At 41.2% G+C, this 14305-nt stretch overlaps 1 protein-coding gene across 1 annotated transcript in view; it reads left to right on the top strand.

Moving 5' to 3' along the window:
- The first annotated feature begins 1333 nt into the window (after window positions 1–1333).
- SLC28A3 (solute carrier family 28 member 3) overlaps window positions 1334–14305 on the top strand; it is a 49196-nt gene continuing 36224 nt past the window's right edge. The window contains exon 1 of the mRNA XM_077749501.1: window positions 1334–1477. Within this exon, the coding sequence (XP_077605627.1) occupies window positions 1400–1477 (78 nt within the window). The 5' untranslated portion in view covers window positions 1334–1399. The remainder of the gene's footprint in view (window positions 1478–14305) is intronic.

The raw sequence follows: 14305 nt of genomic DNA, 5'->3' as shown, positions 1-14305 counted from the left end.
TGTGTGAAATGAGAAATATTATCTCCATTTTATAGATAAAATGTGGAGGCACAGTGAACACAGCACCTTGCCCAGATTCAATGTGGTTAGTAAGTCCGGGATCAGCACAGATTTTCTCTAAGAACCAGGTAGTGAATAGCATGGACTTCCAGCCATGCAGCCTCTGACCTCGTGGATGGGCACGTTCATGTTCCAACAAAATTTTATTTCTGGGCCCTGCAATTTGCAGGCATCGTATAGTTTGCATGTGCCATGAAATATTTGTTCTTTTGAATTATTTCAACCACTTAAAAGTCTAAAAGCCATTCTTAGCTCTTGGGCTGTCTGTTTAAACATAAGCAGCTCACTGGGTTTAGCTTTTGAGCTGTGGTTAATGGTAGAGCCAGTATTTGAACCTGGACAATGCAATTCCAGTGAGCTCTTAATCATTATAGAGTCTATATCATGATAATAATAATAAATCATGCTCTTTATAGAAAACTCAGCAAAGCATGAAAGAGAAAATAAGAGCCACCCATAAAACCACAACCCAGAAATAATCATAATTATATTTGATACTTTCTTCCATTCTTTTATCTACTGTATGCAGTATTCCATTTATTAATTCTAGCTCTTCACTTATCATAAGCATTTTTCACATTTCCCTGGAGGCCACACAATTATAGCTCATTTTAAAGGTACTAGGGGAAACTGCTATTTTGAAAGAATCTTATCGCTAATAATTTCCTAAAGCAAAGAATCCTTTTATTAAGTGAGCAGTAGGTCATGTTCCATTTATCTGCTGCATGTTTGCATTTCTCAGAATTGGATTTTTAAAAGCAAGCCAATCTGTGCACAGGGATGTAGTAAAAAGGCTTTGGTTTGGCTTCTCACTGTCCCTTTATTAGTCAAATGACCCTGAGCAAATTGTTGACTTTCCTTTAACGCATCTCAGTTTTTGCTTGTACTGAAGGTAAACCAAGACCACCGTATACAAAGTACTGAGCATGGACCTAGCAGAGAATAGTGGTCAATTGGTAGTAACAAGCCCTTATGTTCCTTGTCACCCCACACGATTCCTAGTCCCCCGTACCACCCACAGGAAATCAATTATTTCACTTGTGACTGTTGAGAAAGTCTTTTTCTGTTCTGTACACTGCAAGAGCTTTCCAAAGTAAAAATGGGCCAGTAATCCTAATCAGGAAGATTAATGAGGTGGGTGGACCTGAACTGGAAGGCTCCACCCCACCCACCTATCACTCCTGCTCCGCCCCAGATTCTTTAGTTTTCAAATGTAAGCCGTGCCCAGGTTCCTACAACAGCAGGTGGCATTCTGACATCAGCAGAGGCTGTGTTCCTTCAGGTACAGAGGAACCTCTAGACCAGACATCTGAAAAGAATTCAAAGCCCAACCAATTCCATGAGCAACAAAGATTTCGTGGAGCTGAAGAGTATGACAGCCCCTGGAGCTGAGGGCTACAGCAACACTGGCTTCCAGGTGAGCAGTTATATCTTGTGTTTGAGACCAAGTAAATGGAAATTATGCTCATTTCTCACCATCTTGGCAAGTTTCTGAACGAAAGCAGTGGGGTTCTTGGAACGCAATAAGAGTTTTTCATAATACTCTTTAAACCTATGCTTTTTTTTTCCTTTGTGGGCTCTTCTTGGGTTGACAAACCTGAAAAGCCTCTTTTAGTAGAACTTGTTTTGATCCTTGACTTGCCCTGTCACTTAGAAACAAGATTGTCTTCTCGGGCTTTTGTTTCAGGCTTATGAGCTCTGCCAATATTTTCCAAAGACCTGGTATGAGGGAAAGAACGGGGAGACTCCAGATCCTGGATGTAGTGAGCACTGTAGGCTTTCTTTCTCTTACACCAGCACCCAATGCCCTTGTCAGATGGGAGCCTGGGTGCCCACCCCAGTGCAGCTGGGTTATGCAAACCAGTCTCATGTCATCAACCAAAACTCACAGAGTGATTAATGCTGCTTCACATCGGGGCTGGGTGCTGCAGAGGCCCGGAAGGAGCCCTGTCACCGGAAAACACTGGGCTGTTCTGACAGGCTCTGGGATGGGAAATTTTTCAGGGGTGTTCTTAGCTGTGCTTCATTTCCTGACCTGACATGGGAGCCCACACAAACAGGTGCCAGCAGCCTGTTGGGACTCAGGATCACCAAAAAGGCAAAACAAACTTTGAGGCACTAGCAAAGGAGGGAACAAGGAAGGTAAAAGGGCTTTGGCCCAAGTCCTAAGTCTTTTACCCACAAGTGACTGTAACTTCCTTGAGCTTCAGTTCAGTTGTCTACACAGTGATCACACTGATCTTCATCTCATAGGTCATAAGTATAAGGGAAGAAAAGTCTTTTCCTCTACCCTCTTAGATTCAGCAGCTGAGGTCCACGAATTAAACTGAGAAATGGCAGATTGACCGGAGAAAGGCATACGAATTTTATTAATATTTCTCATTTTATATTAATGTAGCTTCACAGAAAAGAAATAAAAATTCAAAGAAGCATTAAGACTCAGGGTCTTATGTACCATTTTAACAAAGGCCAAAAAATTGTGGAGAAGTGATTAGACCAAAAAAAGGAGATTAGGATTTTAGGGTCAAGAAATTGTGGGAAAGTGACAAGGAGATATATGGGAGCAGCTAATGGAAGATAAGGCTTGACAGTGAGGTTTACCCAATCTTAGCACCATCTCTGTTTCCAGGGACAGGCATGTTCTCTGTCTGTTATGGTAGGTGGGACACCTGAGCAAGGGAAAGTTCTGCTCTGCTCTAGACAGAGAGAGGAAGAATGAAAGGCTCTTCCTGTGTCTGCTTTTTCTCAATTGCCTTCAGCTCAAAATAATTCTCATGCCAAAATGGCAGGTTTGGTGGTGGCATAGCCTGATTCCCCTCATAAGGGTTAAATGAGAAAAAAGCATAAAGCAGAGGGCCTTTTATGGCTCAAGAGAATAGAAAGGCTAGAATGGAATAGAGTCAAAGTGAGTATGACAGCAAGACAAAGATGTCTGCAGGAGAGGCAGGTCCATGTCACCAACAACTGGTGGCCCAGCCAGTGAGAAGGACACACATCCACCAAAGATAGCCCTGTTTTCTATCCCTCATTCTCTTCCATCAATTAAAAATATTTTTTTAAAGCATCTCTAGGTCTCAGTGTGCAGAACAAGGCATCTCAAACCCAGCAGAATTCACACACATCAAGTAGCAACAATGTTCTTTCTTCCAACACCTGCTGCTTGACAAGAATTTCCAGAGACACATATTTACTCAGCAAAACCATCAACTGCGCCTTAGATAAGACCACTGCTGGAAAGGGATACCAATTCAAGAAGGAATAATACACTAGTCTTGTCCTCAAGGAACAAGGCAGGCAGAAATTATAATGTGATGTAAAACAAAAACAAAAAGCAATGCTGGCAGTTGGCACCAAGTACATTACCAATAACTATGCAGGTGGAGCTGGGTTGACTGAGGAGTCTCTGATCACCTTGCAAAAGGGGAGAGAGCATCAGTAAGGGCTTAAAGGTGGGCAGGGATTTCCCAGTTGAACAGAAAGGTGTATCACCAGAACGCTGTAAGTGAAGAGAACTGTCTGCACAGGCCCAGGGGCCTGAAAGAATATGTGCACTGGGGATAGAGATGAGGAGCAGAGGCCCCAGAGAAGAATGGGGCAGGCTGGCCCCAGATCACATGGCTTCCAACTGGCTAAGGCATCAGGAAAGAATAGATCAGAATTTACACTATCAAGGGGCGCCTGGGTGTCTTGGTCAGTTAAGCACCCGGCTCTGGATCTTGGCTCAGGTCTTGATCTCAGGGTCCTGAGTTGAAGCCCCACGTTAGGCTCCATACCCAGAATGGAACCTATTTAAAAGAATAATGAAAGAATGTATACTATTAAAGTATTGAAGTATTCTACTACCCCCATTGAAGGTGGACAAAATGGAAAGAGATTTCCGTGTGGTTGGGACACCATTTAGGAGATTGGTATGATAATCAGATTGTAGCTTAGAGGCTGAAACTACCAGAGGCTGGTGAAAACCAGCCCTAGACAGAAATGCCGATACTAGAAGGAGGCCCCCTTGGCCATGCAATTAGCATTGAGTCAGGGTAAGGTAACAGCTGCTCTGGCGATGAATATTTCCATTTTCTCCTCTCTAAAGTTGGATAATAATCCTGGGGTTGAGAGAATTAAATAAGCTAGTGGTTTTTTTAAAAATATGTAACATTATGTAATATATGTTTGAAAAAAACTACTGTTTGTTCAGGCTGCTATAACAAAATGCCACAGACTGGGTGGCTTATAAACAGAAATCTATTGCTCATACTTCCAGAGCCTGGAAATCTAAGGCTGTGACACCCGCAGACTCGGCGTCTGCCAAGGGCATGCTTCTTCATGGGCAACTATCCTCCTGCTGTGGCCTCACGTGGCCGAAGGTGCAAGGGAGGTCTCCGGACTCTCTGTTGTAAGGGCACTGATCCTATTCACGAGGGCTCTGCCTCATGACCTGATCACCTCAAAGGCCCCACCACCTAATACTGTCACCTGTGCATTCGATATTCCAAACAGGAATGGGTGGGGGGCAGGGGAGTGGGTAAGGGACACATTCAGACCATAGCAAATGCCTAGCATGCACTGTGAACATAAATAATAATAACTCTAGGTGCTGGGGCAGATTAAAGAGAGTGAACATTTCTAGCCTGAGATCTCAACCTAGAAGTGATTTCCTTTATGTAGACCAGAAATCCAGAAATAGGGCTGGAGCAAGGAAGACTATGAGTTCGTTTTGAGGTCTGTTGGTTGAAATTAGGGTGATTTCATAGCCCCAGATGACAATGGAGTGGAGGCCGGAAGCTCTAGGCATAAATGCACCTGGAGTCTACAAGGGAACCCCGTGCATTTGGGGGCTGCTGGCACAACGATGAGCCAGCGGCGTGGACGACGCCAGGAAGAGGGAACCCAGGAAGCCCGTGTTTCAGGAGCTGGAAAGTTAGAGCAGTCAGAGGATGGAGCGGAGAGGCCACAGGAGAGAAAGGGGAGCAGCTCCAGGAGAGGGAAGGCTCTGGGGAAGCCAAGGGAAAAGAGAACTACAAGGTTAGCAGCAAAGACAAGTTCATTGATTTGCCAACCAGGAGGTCACCGGTGACCCATGTGGGATGGGGGGCAGTTGAGTGATGAGTGGGAGTTGGGAAACTGGGGGCAAATGAAGTCACAGAGGAAGCTCTCCTGGTGGAGAGCGGAGCTGGGAAGAGATAGGCTCAGAGGCGGCAAGATTGGGGCTGTGGGCAGAGAGCTCTTTTATTTTTTTTTAATTCATTATGAAATATAACATGCGGAAAAACACACAAAGTCAAACAGACAGCTTATTATAAAGTGCCACCCAGGTCAAGCAATAGGACATTGCTATCCCTCAGCTCCAACGCACCAACCCTGCACATCTGTCACAATTGCCCCTGCCTACGGGGGTAACAATGATCCCAGTGTTATGGTAATTACTACCCTGCTTTGCTTTATACCTTAACTTGTAGTTATGAATCCCTAAGCACTGCTTTTGCCTGTTTTTGAACTTTATATAAATAGAAAATTACAAGAAAATTCTTTGCTTATTTTAAAACATTTATATGGAACTAGGCAAGAGGAATTCTTTGGGACCTGACTTCTTTTGCTCAGTTTTGTTATTTCTGAGACTCAGCCATAGTGTTGCATGTAAGTGGGGCTCATCCAATTTCACTGATATACAGTGTTCTCCATAAACATTACACAATTTATGTGTTTTACTGTTGGTGGACATTTGTGCCATTATGCTTGGAGCTTTTAGGAGCTTCTAGAAACAAATACGGCTATGAATACTCTTAGACATGTTTCCTGGCCCATATGTAACAAATTTGTTTGGGGTTATATTTAGGAGTGGAATTGCTAGGTCATTGGGAATGCATATATATTTTCAACTTTAGTAATAAGGTCAAATTTGTTCCCCAAGTGGTTTTACTAATTTATATTTCCATCCACAGAGTGTGAGTTCCTGTTACTCCAAAGCCTCACCAATAGTTATCTGGCTTTTTCATTTCAGTGATTCTGGTAGCTATATAGTGAGTAGTGTAACACTGATATTTCATTTTAATTTTCCTATGTTATTAGCCACTAGATGCCACCTTTATGAAATACTTGTTGAAGTCTCTTGCCCATTTTCTCTACTGGATTTTGTCTTTTTTCTACTTATTTGAAAGAGTTTTTTTTTAAATGTTCTGACTACAAGCCCTTTTCCAATTATATGGTTTACAAATGCCTTCGACCACTGAAACTGTCTTTCACTCTTTAATATTTAGATGCACAAAAGTTAATTATTTGAGATCCCATTTACCAGATGCTTCTGTTTTATATATCCTGTTTAAGACATCTTTTTCTTCTCTGCAAGATCATAAGGATACTTTCCCATATTTTCCAAAAGCTTGTTATTTCCTTCTACATTGAGGAGTCTAGTCCCCCTGAAGTTAGATTTTATATATAGTGTGTGGTGGACATCAAGGTTTTGTTTTTTGGGGATGCCTGGCTGGCTCAGTCAGTAGAACATGTGATTCTTGATCTTGGGGTTATGGGTTCAAGCCCCACATTGGGTATAGAGATTACCTAAAAAAAAAAAAAATCTTTTTTTAAATTTTTTTATTTAAAAAAATTTTTTTTAACGTTTTATTTATTTCTAGGAGAGAGAGAGAGACAGCGTGAGCAGGGGAGGGTCAGAGAGAGAGGGAGTCACAGACTCTGAAACAGTCTCCAGGCTCTGGGCTGGCAGTCAGCACAGAGCCCGACCCGGGGCTCGAACCCATGAGCCGCGAGATCATGACCTAAGCGAAAGTCGGACGCTTAACCGACTAAGCCACCCAGGCGCCCCCCCAAAAAAAAATCTTTAAAAGCAAAAAAAAAGTTTGTTTTTTCTATATGGGCATCCAATTATTCCAGTGCCACTTTAAAAAGTATATATTTTCCCCACTTGACAAATACCACATTTATCAAGTATCCATATTTAGGGTAAGTCTTTTTAGAATAGAATAACCAAAAGACTTTTCCAAGGTCAAAGGAAGGAGAAGGATCCAGAGAAGAGGGAGAGAGGAAAGCAAGAGAGTTCAAATAAAGGTCAGAATTTCTAAGGGTGAAAATTCAGGCAATTTTTGAAAGAATAGTTTTACTAAAGGATGTTCCTTAGAATCCCAAGTGAAGTTTCCTTCTGCCTGTGAGTAAATGTTGATTGTACCATAGGTGGCCATCAGAGCCACAGAACCCATGCTCACTCTGAAGCCAGCTGGGTGGGACCCACTTAAAAGAGTTCAAGACAGATGAGAAATCTGCACACACACAGAGAAAAGCTGACCTATTCCATGAATTTTCTGGTAGGTCAGTGGGATTTGAAGAATTTGTTAAATGGAGGTCAAAATTTGGGAGGTCACATAAGTGAGAAAATGTTTGGCATAGATAATTTGAATAGAGAAGTTCAAGGTTGTTGGTAATTATGCAAAGTAAAGAGGAAGGGCATTGTTTCTCTCTAATCCCCTGAGGGAGGTCAACATGAATCACAGCAGGTGGCTGAGTGGGTTTCCACTAAGTCAGGACAAGCTTGGCTACAACTATCTAGATGCTTTTCTCCCCCACTGGTGAATTAAAACACAGAAAACACATGATAATAATTGTCTTTGTGAAGAAGGTTTTAAAAAAAACTTCTCTATCCTCAAATCAGATCATACCTAGACTTATTTCTAACAGCCTAGATAACTAAAACCCAAGACACTTCTATGACATCTTAGAAAAGATTTAGAGATTTAGGTTTTTCCACAGTCCCTGAATTGATTTATTTTTTTTCACAGTGTCTTAATTTAAAATGAAGGTGATGGCACCTACTGACCCATCTAATCCACACATTGTTGATGTTGATGAGAAGCTGGCCCTGGATGCTAGCTCAACTGTCATGTGTCAAATTGAAAAAAAAAATCAAAAGTGGGGAGTATTTGGACTTTTATAGAGACAGATGATTGTGAACAGGAACCCCAAGTTTCTATTGTGCTACAGAAGTTTGAAACTCTGTCTTCAGATTGTAGATTTAGGCATAGTATAGTATGATTTTTCACTCAAAGCCCAGATCTGGATTTGGAGGAATTTAATTGTACTCCACACGTGGACAAAGGTGTTTGACCCAGAAGCCACGTACAGCCTTGGCATGCCTGATTGGTCTTTCTTTTTCCTAGAAAGGAAAAAAGGTTAAAAAAAAAGATAAAAGAAAATATTATATGCATGCCTTGTGTCTTCTGGAAGTAAGTAAAGATAGAGGTTTCTTGGGAAAACACTGTGAGTCACACGGGTAAGGACTCTTGTGGGTGTTCAGGAACAGAGTAGATGATTACCAGGAATGGTTCGGTTGAGAAACAGGGAAATGTAACTGAAGACTTCTCAATGTTCCTTTCAGTCTCTTAGTTCTGCCAGTTCAAAGCTTTGCTTGCTTTTCCTCTAAGAGCCAAATGCTTTGATATAAAGCACAACACTTATTGATTCAACAAAAATGTATTGACACTGTGCCAGGGATTATGCAAAAAGCAGGAAATAGCTACCATTTGGTTAAAATTAGTCTGCAATGGCAAATCAGCACAACACAGTTTATAAAAAGTGCTATTCATGACATAAGAAGGTGGTCTCATCTAGATGAGGAATTGGGGACTATTTCCCAAATATTCCCAATGAACACTTCCAGGATTGCATGCATGCATGCATGCATGCATTCATTCATTCATTCATTCATTCATTCTGTTAGACCTCCCTTTCCAAAGGAGAATCACAGAGGACAAAGCCCGCAAAACACAAAAGGAGTTGGTTATTCAGGTTTATTTTAGTCAGGCCAGACGGCCCCTCCCGAGCACCCAAAAAGTCCTCGGAATAGCGCCCTGCAGAGCCATAGCTCAGGGCTTATATAGGGAGAGGGGCGAAGCCGGTGTACAGAAGTGAGAATTTTGCAGTTAGAGGTGGCGGTTGCTTAACAGTTGCTTGAAGAACATGTTTGACTGATCTAATCACAATGTTCACTAAAGATTTACATCTCAGGGGCTTGCTGCAGCCGGGAGGAGCTAGGTTGCTCAACCCCTGATCTTTTACCCAAATAGAGCTCGAGATCAAACAATGGTTGGTATTTCCTTGTTTGCAAGCCCCTCACCTTTTGGCCCAAGGGAGTTTTTACAATTCATTCATTCATTCATTCAACAAATATATAGTGAGCACCTACTCAGTGGGTGTTAGGCATAAGGAAAATACCCAGTAGGGCACAAATAATTCCCCAAGCTACCATGTCAAAAACTTTTTTTTTCATATGGTACTGTGTGAAGAAGTCAAGGCCCTGATTAAGAAGGTATGAGATGCACATACAGGAAGACAGAAAAAGTAGTAAAGAGAAACAGACAGGAATAGAGGCTGGTTCTGATTCACCTCAAGACTTCTCACTGATTTCAAAATCTTGGTCCCAAGAATCCAAAACCAATGATAAGTTTAGGTTTAAAACTGAATTTCTAGTCTCTGCAGATTCGGGAACATTCTAGAATAAACTAGCCAGACAGATAATAAGGAGTTGTAAGCAAAGTAATGGTATAAACTCCTCCATGAAACATGGTCAGTAAACAACCCAGTAATGTGAGGTAAGGCTTTTTGCACCACAAGAAAATGTCAGTCATAGTTAAACAGAAGCCAAGGTAGGCATACCTGCTTCCCTATGAACTCCCCAGCCGCCTTACTCCCTCCACCTGCTCAGCTGTGGGAACATAACACGGTACAAACACCACAATCTATAACGTTGTGCAGGTGTCCCCCAGTGGGCCCTACTTCCTTTTCAGCATCCCTTCCTTTGGACTATATCACTTTAGCTTTAAAGAATTTTTATTTTTTGAATTCAAATTACTGTGTCCTTGTTTCTCATACACCTGAGTCCATTGCTTCAGAAACATTTGCAAGGAGGAAGTTGATTAGAGGGCACTGGCCTAACTTGTACAGAGAGATTTGAAATAGAAATTACTTAATTGAGGGCCAGACCCATGCAGATAGAGCAGGTGGGAGCAAAGGTCTTGTTACATGGTATGTTGGATCCAGCAAGGAAGGGAGAAAGAGACAAAGACGTACAGAAAGCCAACAAGATACCTTTCCAGGAGCCAGCAAACATTAGGCTTCCTGTTGACCCACATGACTACCTCCTTGTTCCCTGTAGAACATGAGCTCTTGAGGTCAGAGAAGAAGGAAGAGAGAAGCAAGAGTGGAAGCGTTTTGAGAGCACACATGGAAGAAGAGGTGGTGTATAATGGTCCAAGAACTGACTGTACTGCATGTGACTTTGACCTTGGCTGAAGATAACAACGGGCCCCTTCTTACGGAGGAAGTGGAGAGGGAAGAGAGAAGTGAGCTTCTGAGAAAAGCCAGGCTGGGGAGGGCAGGGGTTAGCAGGGCACAGAGGCTAAACTTAAAAGTCACACAGTGAATCATTATGAGGAGAGCAAAACATAAATTCTTTGGGTGAAGAGTTGAGGCTTCAGAGTCAGACTGTCACGCCTACCACTTAGGCAAGTTATCTAACTTCTGCATCTACTTCCCCATCCAAAAACAGGTCCTAATACCCTGCATCAAAGGACTGTGGGGAGATTAGTGGAAAGCACTAGCACGCAGCAAATGCTTAAGTATCAGTAACCATTAACCAAACCATTTAGCTGGGGATGCTATTTTGGTGCAGAGCTGAACCAAAATTTGAAACCCACTGTGAAGCCTGCCTCTTCATATAATAGATACTGGTGGAAACCTATGGAAGATGCCAATGGGCAACTTCGGATTGTTTTAATGGCAGTCAAATGTAAACCTCAAGCTCCTTGAGTCCCTGCCAGATTGAGAGACCTTGGCTCCCAGCATTTGTGTCTCTTCAAAAGGAATTTTATAAAGTTATTTTTCAAATACTTTGGCTCATTCTAATCCATATCTTACTTCATCAAATGTATCTCTAGAAGAAAATTTTACAGGCTCTACATTTATCCCGTGTGTTTCTAATTAATTTATATTTATTTAGTCAGTGCTCTTTGGAAAAAGGTGCTTGATAACCAAGGTGATTTTAGGAATTGCTAAGAAGCAATGTTTTTCCAAATGTAAGCAAATTCAAATGTCCATGGCACATGTATTCTCTTTAATGCCTCACCATTAACTGTTATGGCATGAAATAATCTGGCTCAAGATAAGACTAATACTTAGGAAGTGACCATGACTTCCCAAAATAACACAAGAATAAGGCAGGCAAGCAAATAAGGCTTCATCCTGAAGGTGATTTAGACTTTGGCATGAAATGCATTTTCATTTAAAAAACTCTATAACCACTTTTGATCCCTTTAGACAGACTGGATTTGCCTATTAAAAACAAATCAGAGAAGGAAATGAGAATAAGAAGAATTTTAGTTTCAATTGATAGAGTCAAAGGGATTATATCTTTCTTTCTTTCTTTTTTTTTTTTCTCAACTATAGGAAGATGTTTCGCTGTTAAGAGCATTTCTGTTTCCCTTATGCATCTTTGGAATTCCAGACACAACCAAGTTCATTCTAATCAATCTGTAAAAGCATTAAAAGGTGCAGGACTTGAATTTTTAAGTCTTTACCATGATTGTAATAAAATAATTAATTGTATTATTATTACGGTTGACAGCTTCTCTTCAAAATTCCCTGAGAACAGGGACCAGCAACCAGGATAGGAACCATTGTCTAACTCATAGTAGGTACACAAAAAATATTTGTTACAGAAGTAAATGAGAATGCCTAAGACAGAGCCCCAAGGAACTATATGTAACATTAAGGGTTGAGTAGAAAGGCTGATATGATACAGGAAATGGAGAAGTCTGGGTGACAAGAGGAAACTAGCAATGTGTGATATCACAAGTTGGACAAGAATATTTTAAGGAGGAAGTGGCCCATTTTGGATATGAAAACTGGATTTAAGGACATAAAAACCATCAATGACTTTGGCAAGGATCATTTCCATGGAGTGGCAGGAATGGAAGCTATATTGGAATGAGTGGGAGACTAAATGAGACAAGAAAATGGAACTAGTGCCTTTATCTGGGCTGCTATAACAAAACACTGCAGGTTGGGGAGCTTATAAATAACAGACATTTATTTTTCACAGTTCTGAATGCTAGAAGTCCAAGATCAAGGCACCAGCATGGTCACATTCCAGTGAGGGCCTACTTCTTAGTTCATAACCAGTGTCTTCTCACTGTATCCTCATATGGTAGAAGAGGTCAGGGATCTCTGTGGGACCTCATTTCTAAGGGCACTACTCTCATTCATTAGGCCCCACCCTCATGACTTAAACACCCATCTACTAGACCCGACAGGCATCATCTCCTAATATCATCATCTTTGGAGGTTAGAATTTCAACATGATGAATTTTAGGGGCACACAAACATTGACCATCGCAACCAGTAAGTGCAAATGGAATACTGGTTTTTAATGGAAGGAGAAAGGATGCTTATCTATGAATTGATAGAGACGCAAATACCAGAGAAGCAAGGGTTAAGTATGGTAATGTGTGGAGAACTGCAGAGCACTGTGCCTGGCCCAGTAAGTAAGGAATCCACGCATTGTTATATTATTGCTCTAAGAACAGCTTGTCCAGGCTGAAATCACGCACTACCAAACACAAATTATCAACCCAAATATCAAAGCTACAATGAGAGGGAAAGGCAACCTAGCAGGAGGTCAGTTGTGTCTTGGAATGTACAGTTCTTTTTTTTTAAATTTTAAAAAATGTTTTATTTATTTCTGAAAGAGAGAGAGAGACAACATGAGCAGGGGAGAGTCAGAGAGAGAGGGAGACACAGAATCCGAAGCAGGATCCAGGCTCTGAGCCGCCAGCACAGAGCCCGACGCGGGGCTCAGACCCATGAACCATGAGATCATGACCTGAGCCAAAGTTAGAGGCTTAACTGACTGAGCCACCCAGGGCGCCCCTGGAATGTACAGTTCTATCTTTTTATGACTTTCAGCTAGCTTCAGCTCTGAAAATACTGCATGTAAAAAAAGAAATTAAAAATATGCACAAGGGCATTTGTAAAAATTTAACTCCAGTATTGTAGTGATGACCTGGTTAGGATGGTAATGAGCACACCACTCCATTACCAAGGCATGTTTCCCTCTTTATTAATTAGTAAGTAACTGGGGAGAGGTGACAGTCAAGGCTATGTGAATATCCAGTTCCCCAACACATTTTGCCCAATATTTTTAGCATCTATGGATAATCCATTCCTGAATCAATTAGTACTAGGGAATTGCAAATTAAGGGTTTTCATTTCTTCAATATTCCTTCCCTGACATTCTTCTGAAAAGGATAGACTTACCTTTGATCATCTTTCTTTCTCAGTCTAACATTCTCTTTCCTTTTATTACATATTTTATAATCAATTACCAACATTTTTTTGCTTCCTGCAACATTTTATAATGAAGATTTTTAAACACACAGGAAAGTTGAAGTAATTTCATAGCAAACACCTATATATCCACTACCTACACTCCATAATTAATATTTTACCATACTTGCTTTCTCATGTATTTGTCCATCTACCCTCTACCCACCCATCAGTTCATCTTATTTTTTGACACAAGTAAGTTGCAGATATTAGTCATGCTTTCGACTTTTTAGTGTTCAACTTGTCCGAACCATGGCCAGTGATCGCAGAATGCGTTTTGACAAGGATTGAATTTATTAGCTACAACCATCCTAGACAATATATGAAGTAAACATTTGTAGTATATAAAACTGAGAACATGTTTTAGCATATTAATTCTTTTAACAGATGGCCAGAAACAGGAGTGGGGCCAAGCCTTCATGGTACCTGTATCTTACAGCCTTCAGTGGCGCCACCCAGTGGACATTTTATGCAGCAACTGCTAGTGTACGGCCTACCCAAGGGTGTCTGGTGTGACACCAGAATTACATTAGAAGTTAATCTGCATTTCATCTTCTAAACATAACCCCAGACTCTAATGAATTTTGACAGAAAAAAATGACCACCTTTGGAAAACCATATGACATCGGCCCCGATTAAGCAGGACACTTAAACATCATTCATTTGCTGCTTATTTCAAGAATCTGTATGAACACGATGCTAAAGCCTTTATTCCTCGGTATTATTTGCTTTAACCCACTGGTAGATTTTCTGGAAGATCATATGGACAGACGCAGAAATAAAACCAAGATAGCCAAGTGCAAATAAGAATAAAGGTCCATATTCTCCCAGATTTATTTATGATTGCTTCATAACTAAGAGAGCCATC

The sequence above is a fragment of the Crocuta crocuta genome, unplaced genomic scaffold (assembly GCF_008692635.1).
Source record: "Crocuta crocuta isolate KB4526 unplaced genomic scaffold, BGI_CrCroc_1.0 scaffold99, whole genome shotgun sequence".
Lineage (NCBI taxonomy): Eukaryota > Metazoa > Chordata > Mammalia > Carnivora > Hyaenidae > Crocuta > Crocuta crocuta.
The sequence above is the reverse complement of the archived record's forward strand: the minus strand, read 5'-3'. Positions and strand labels throughout refer to the sequence as shown.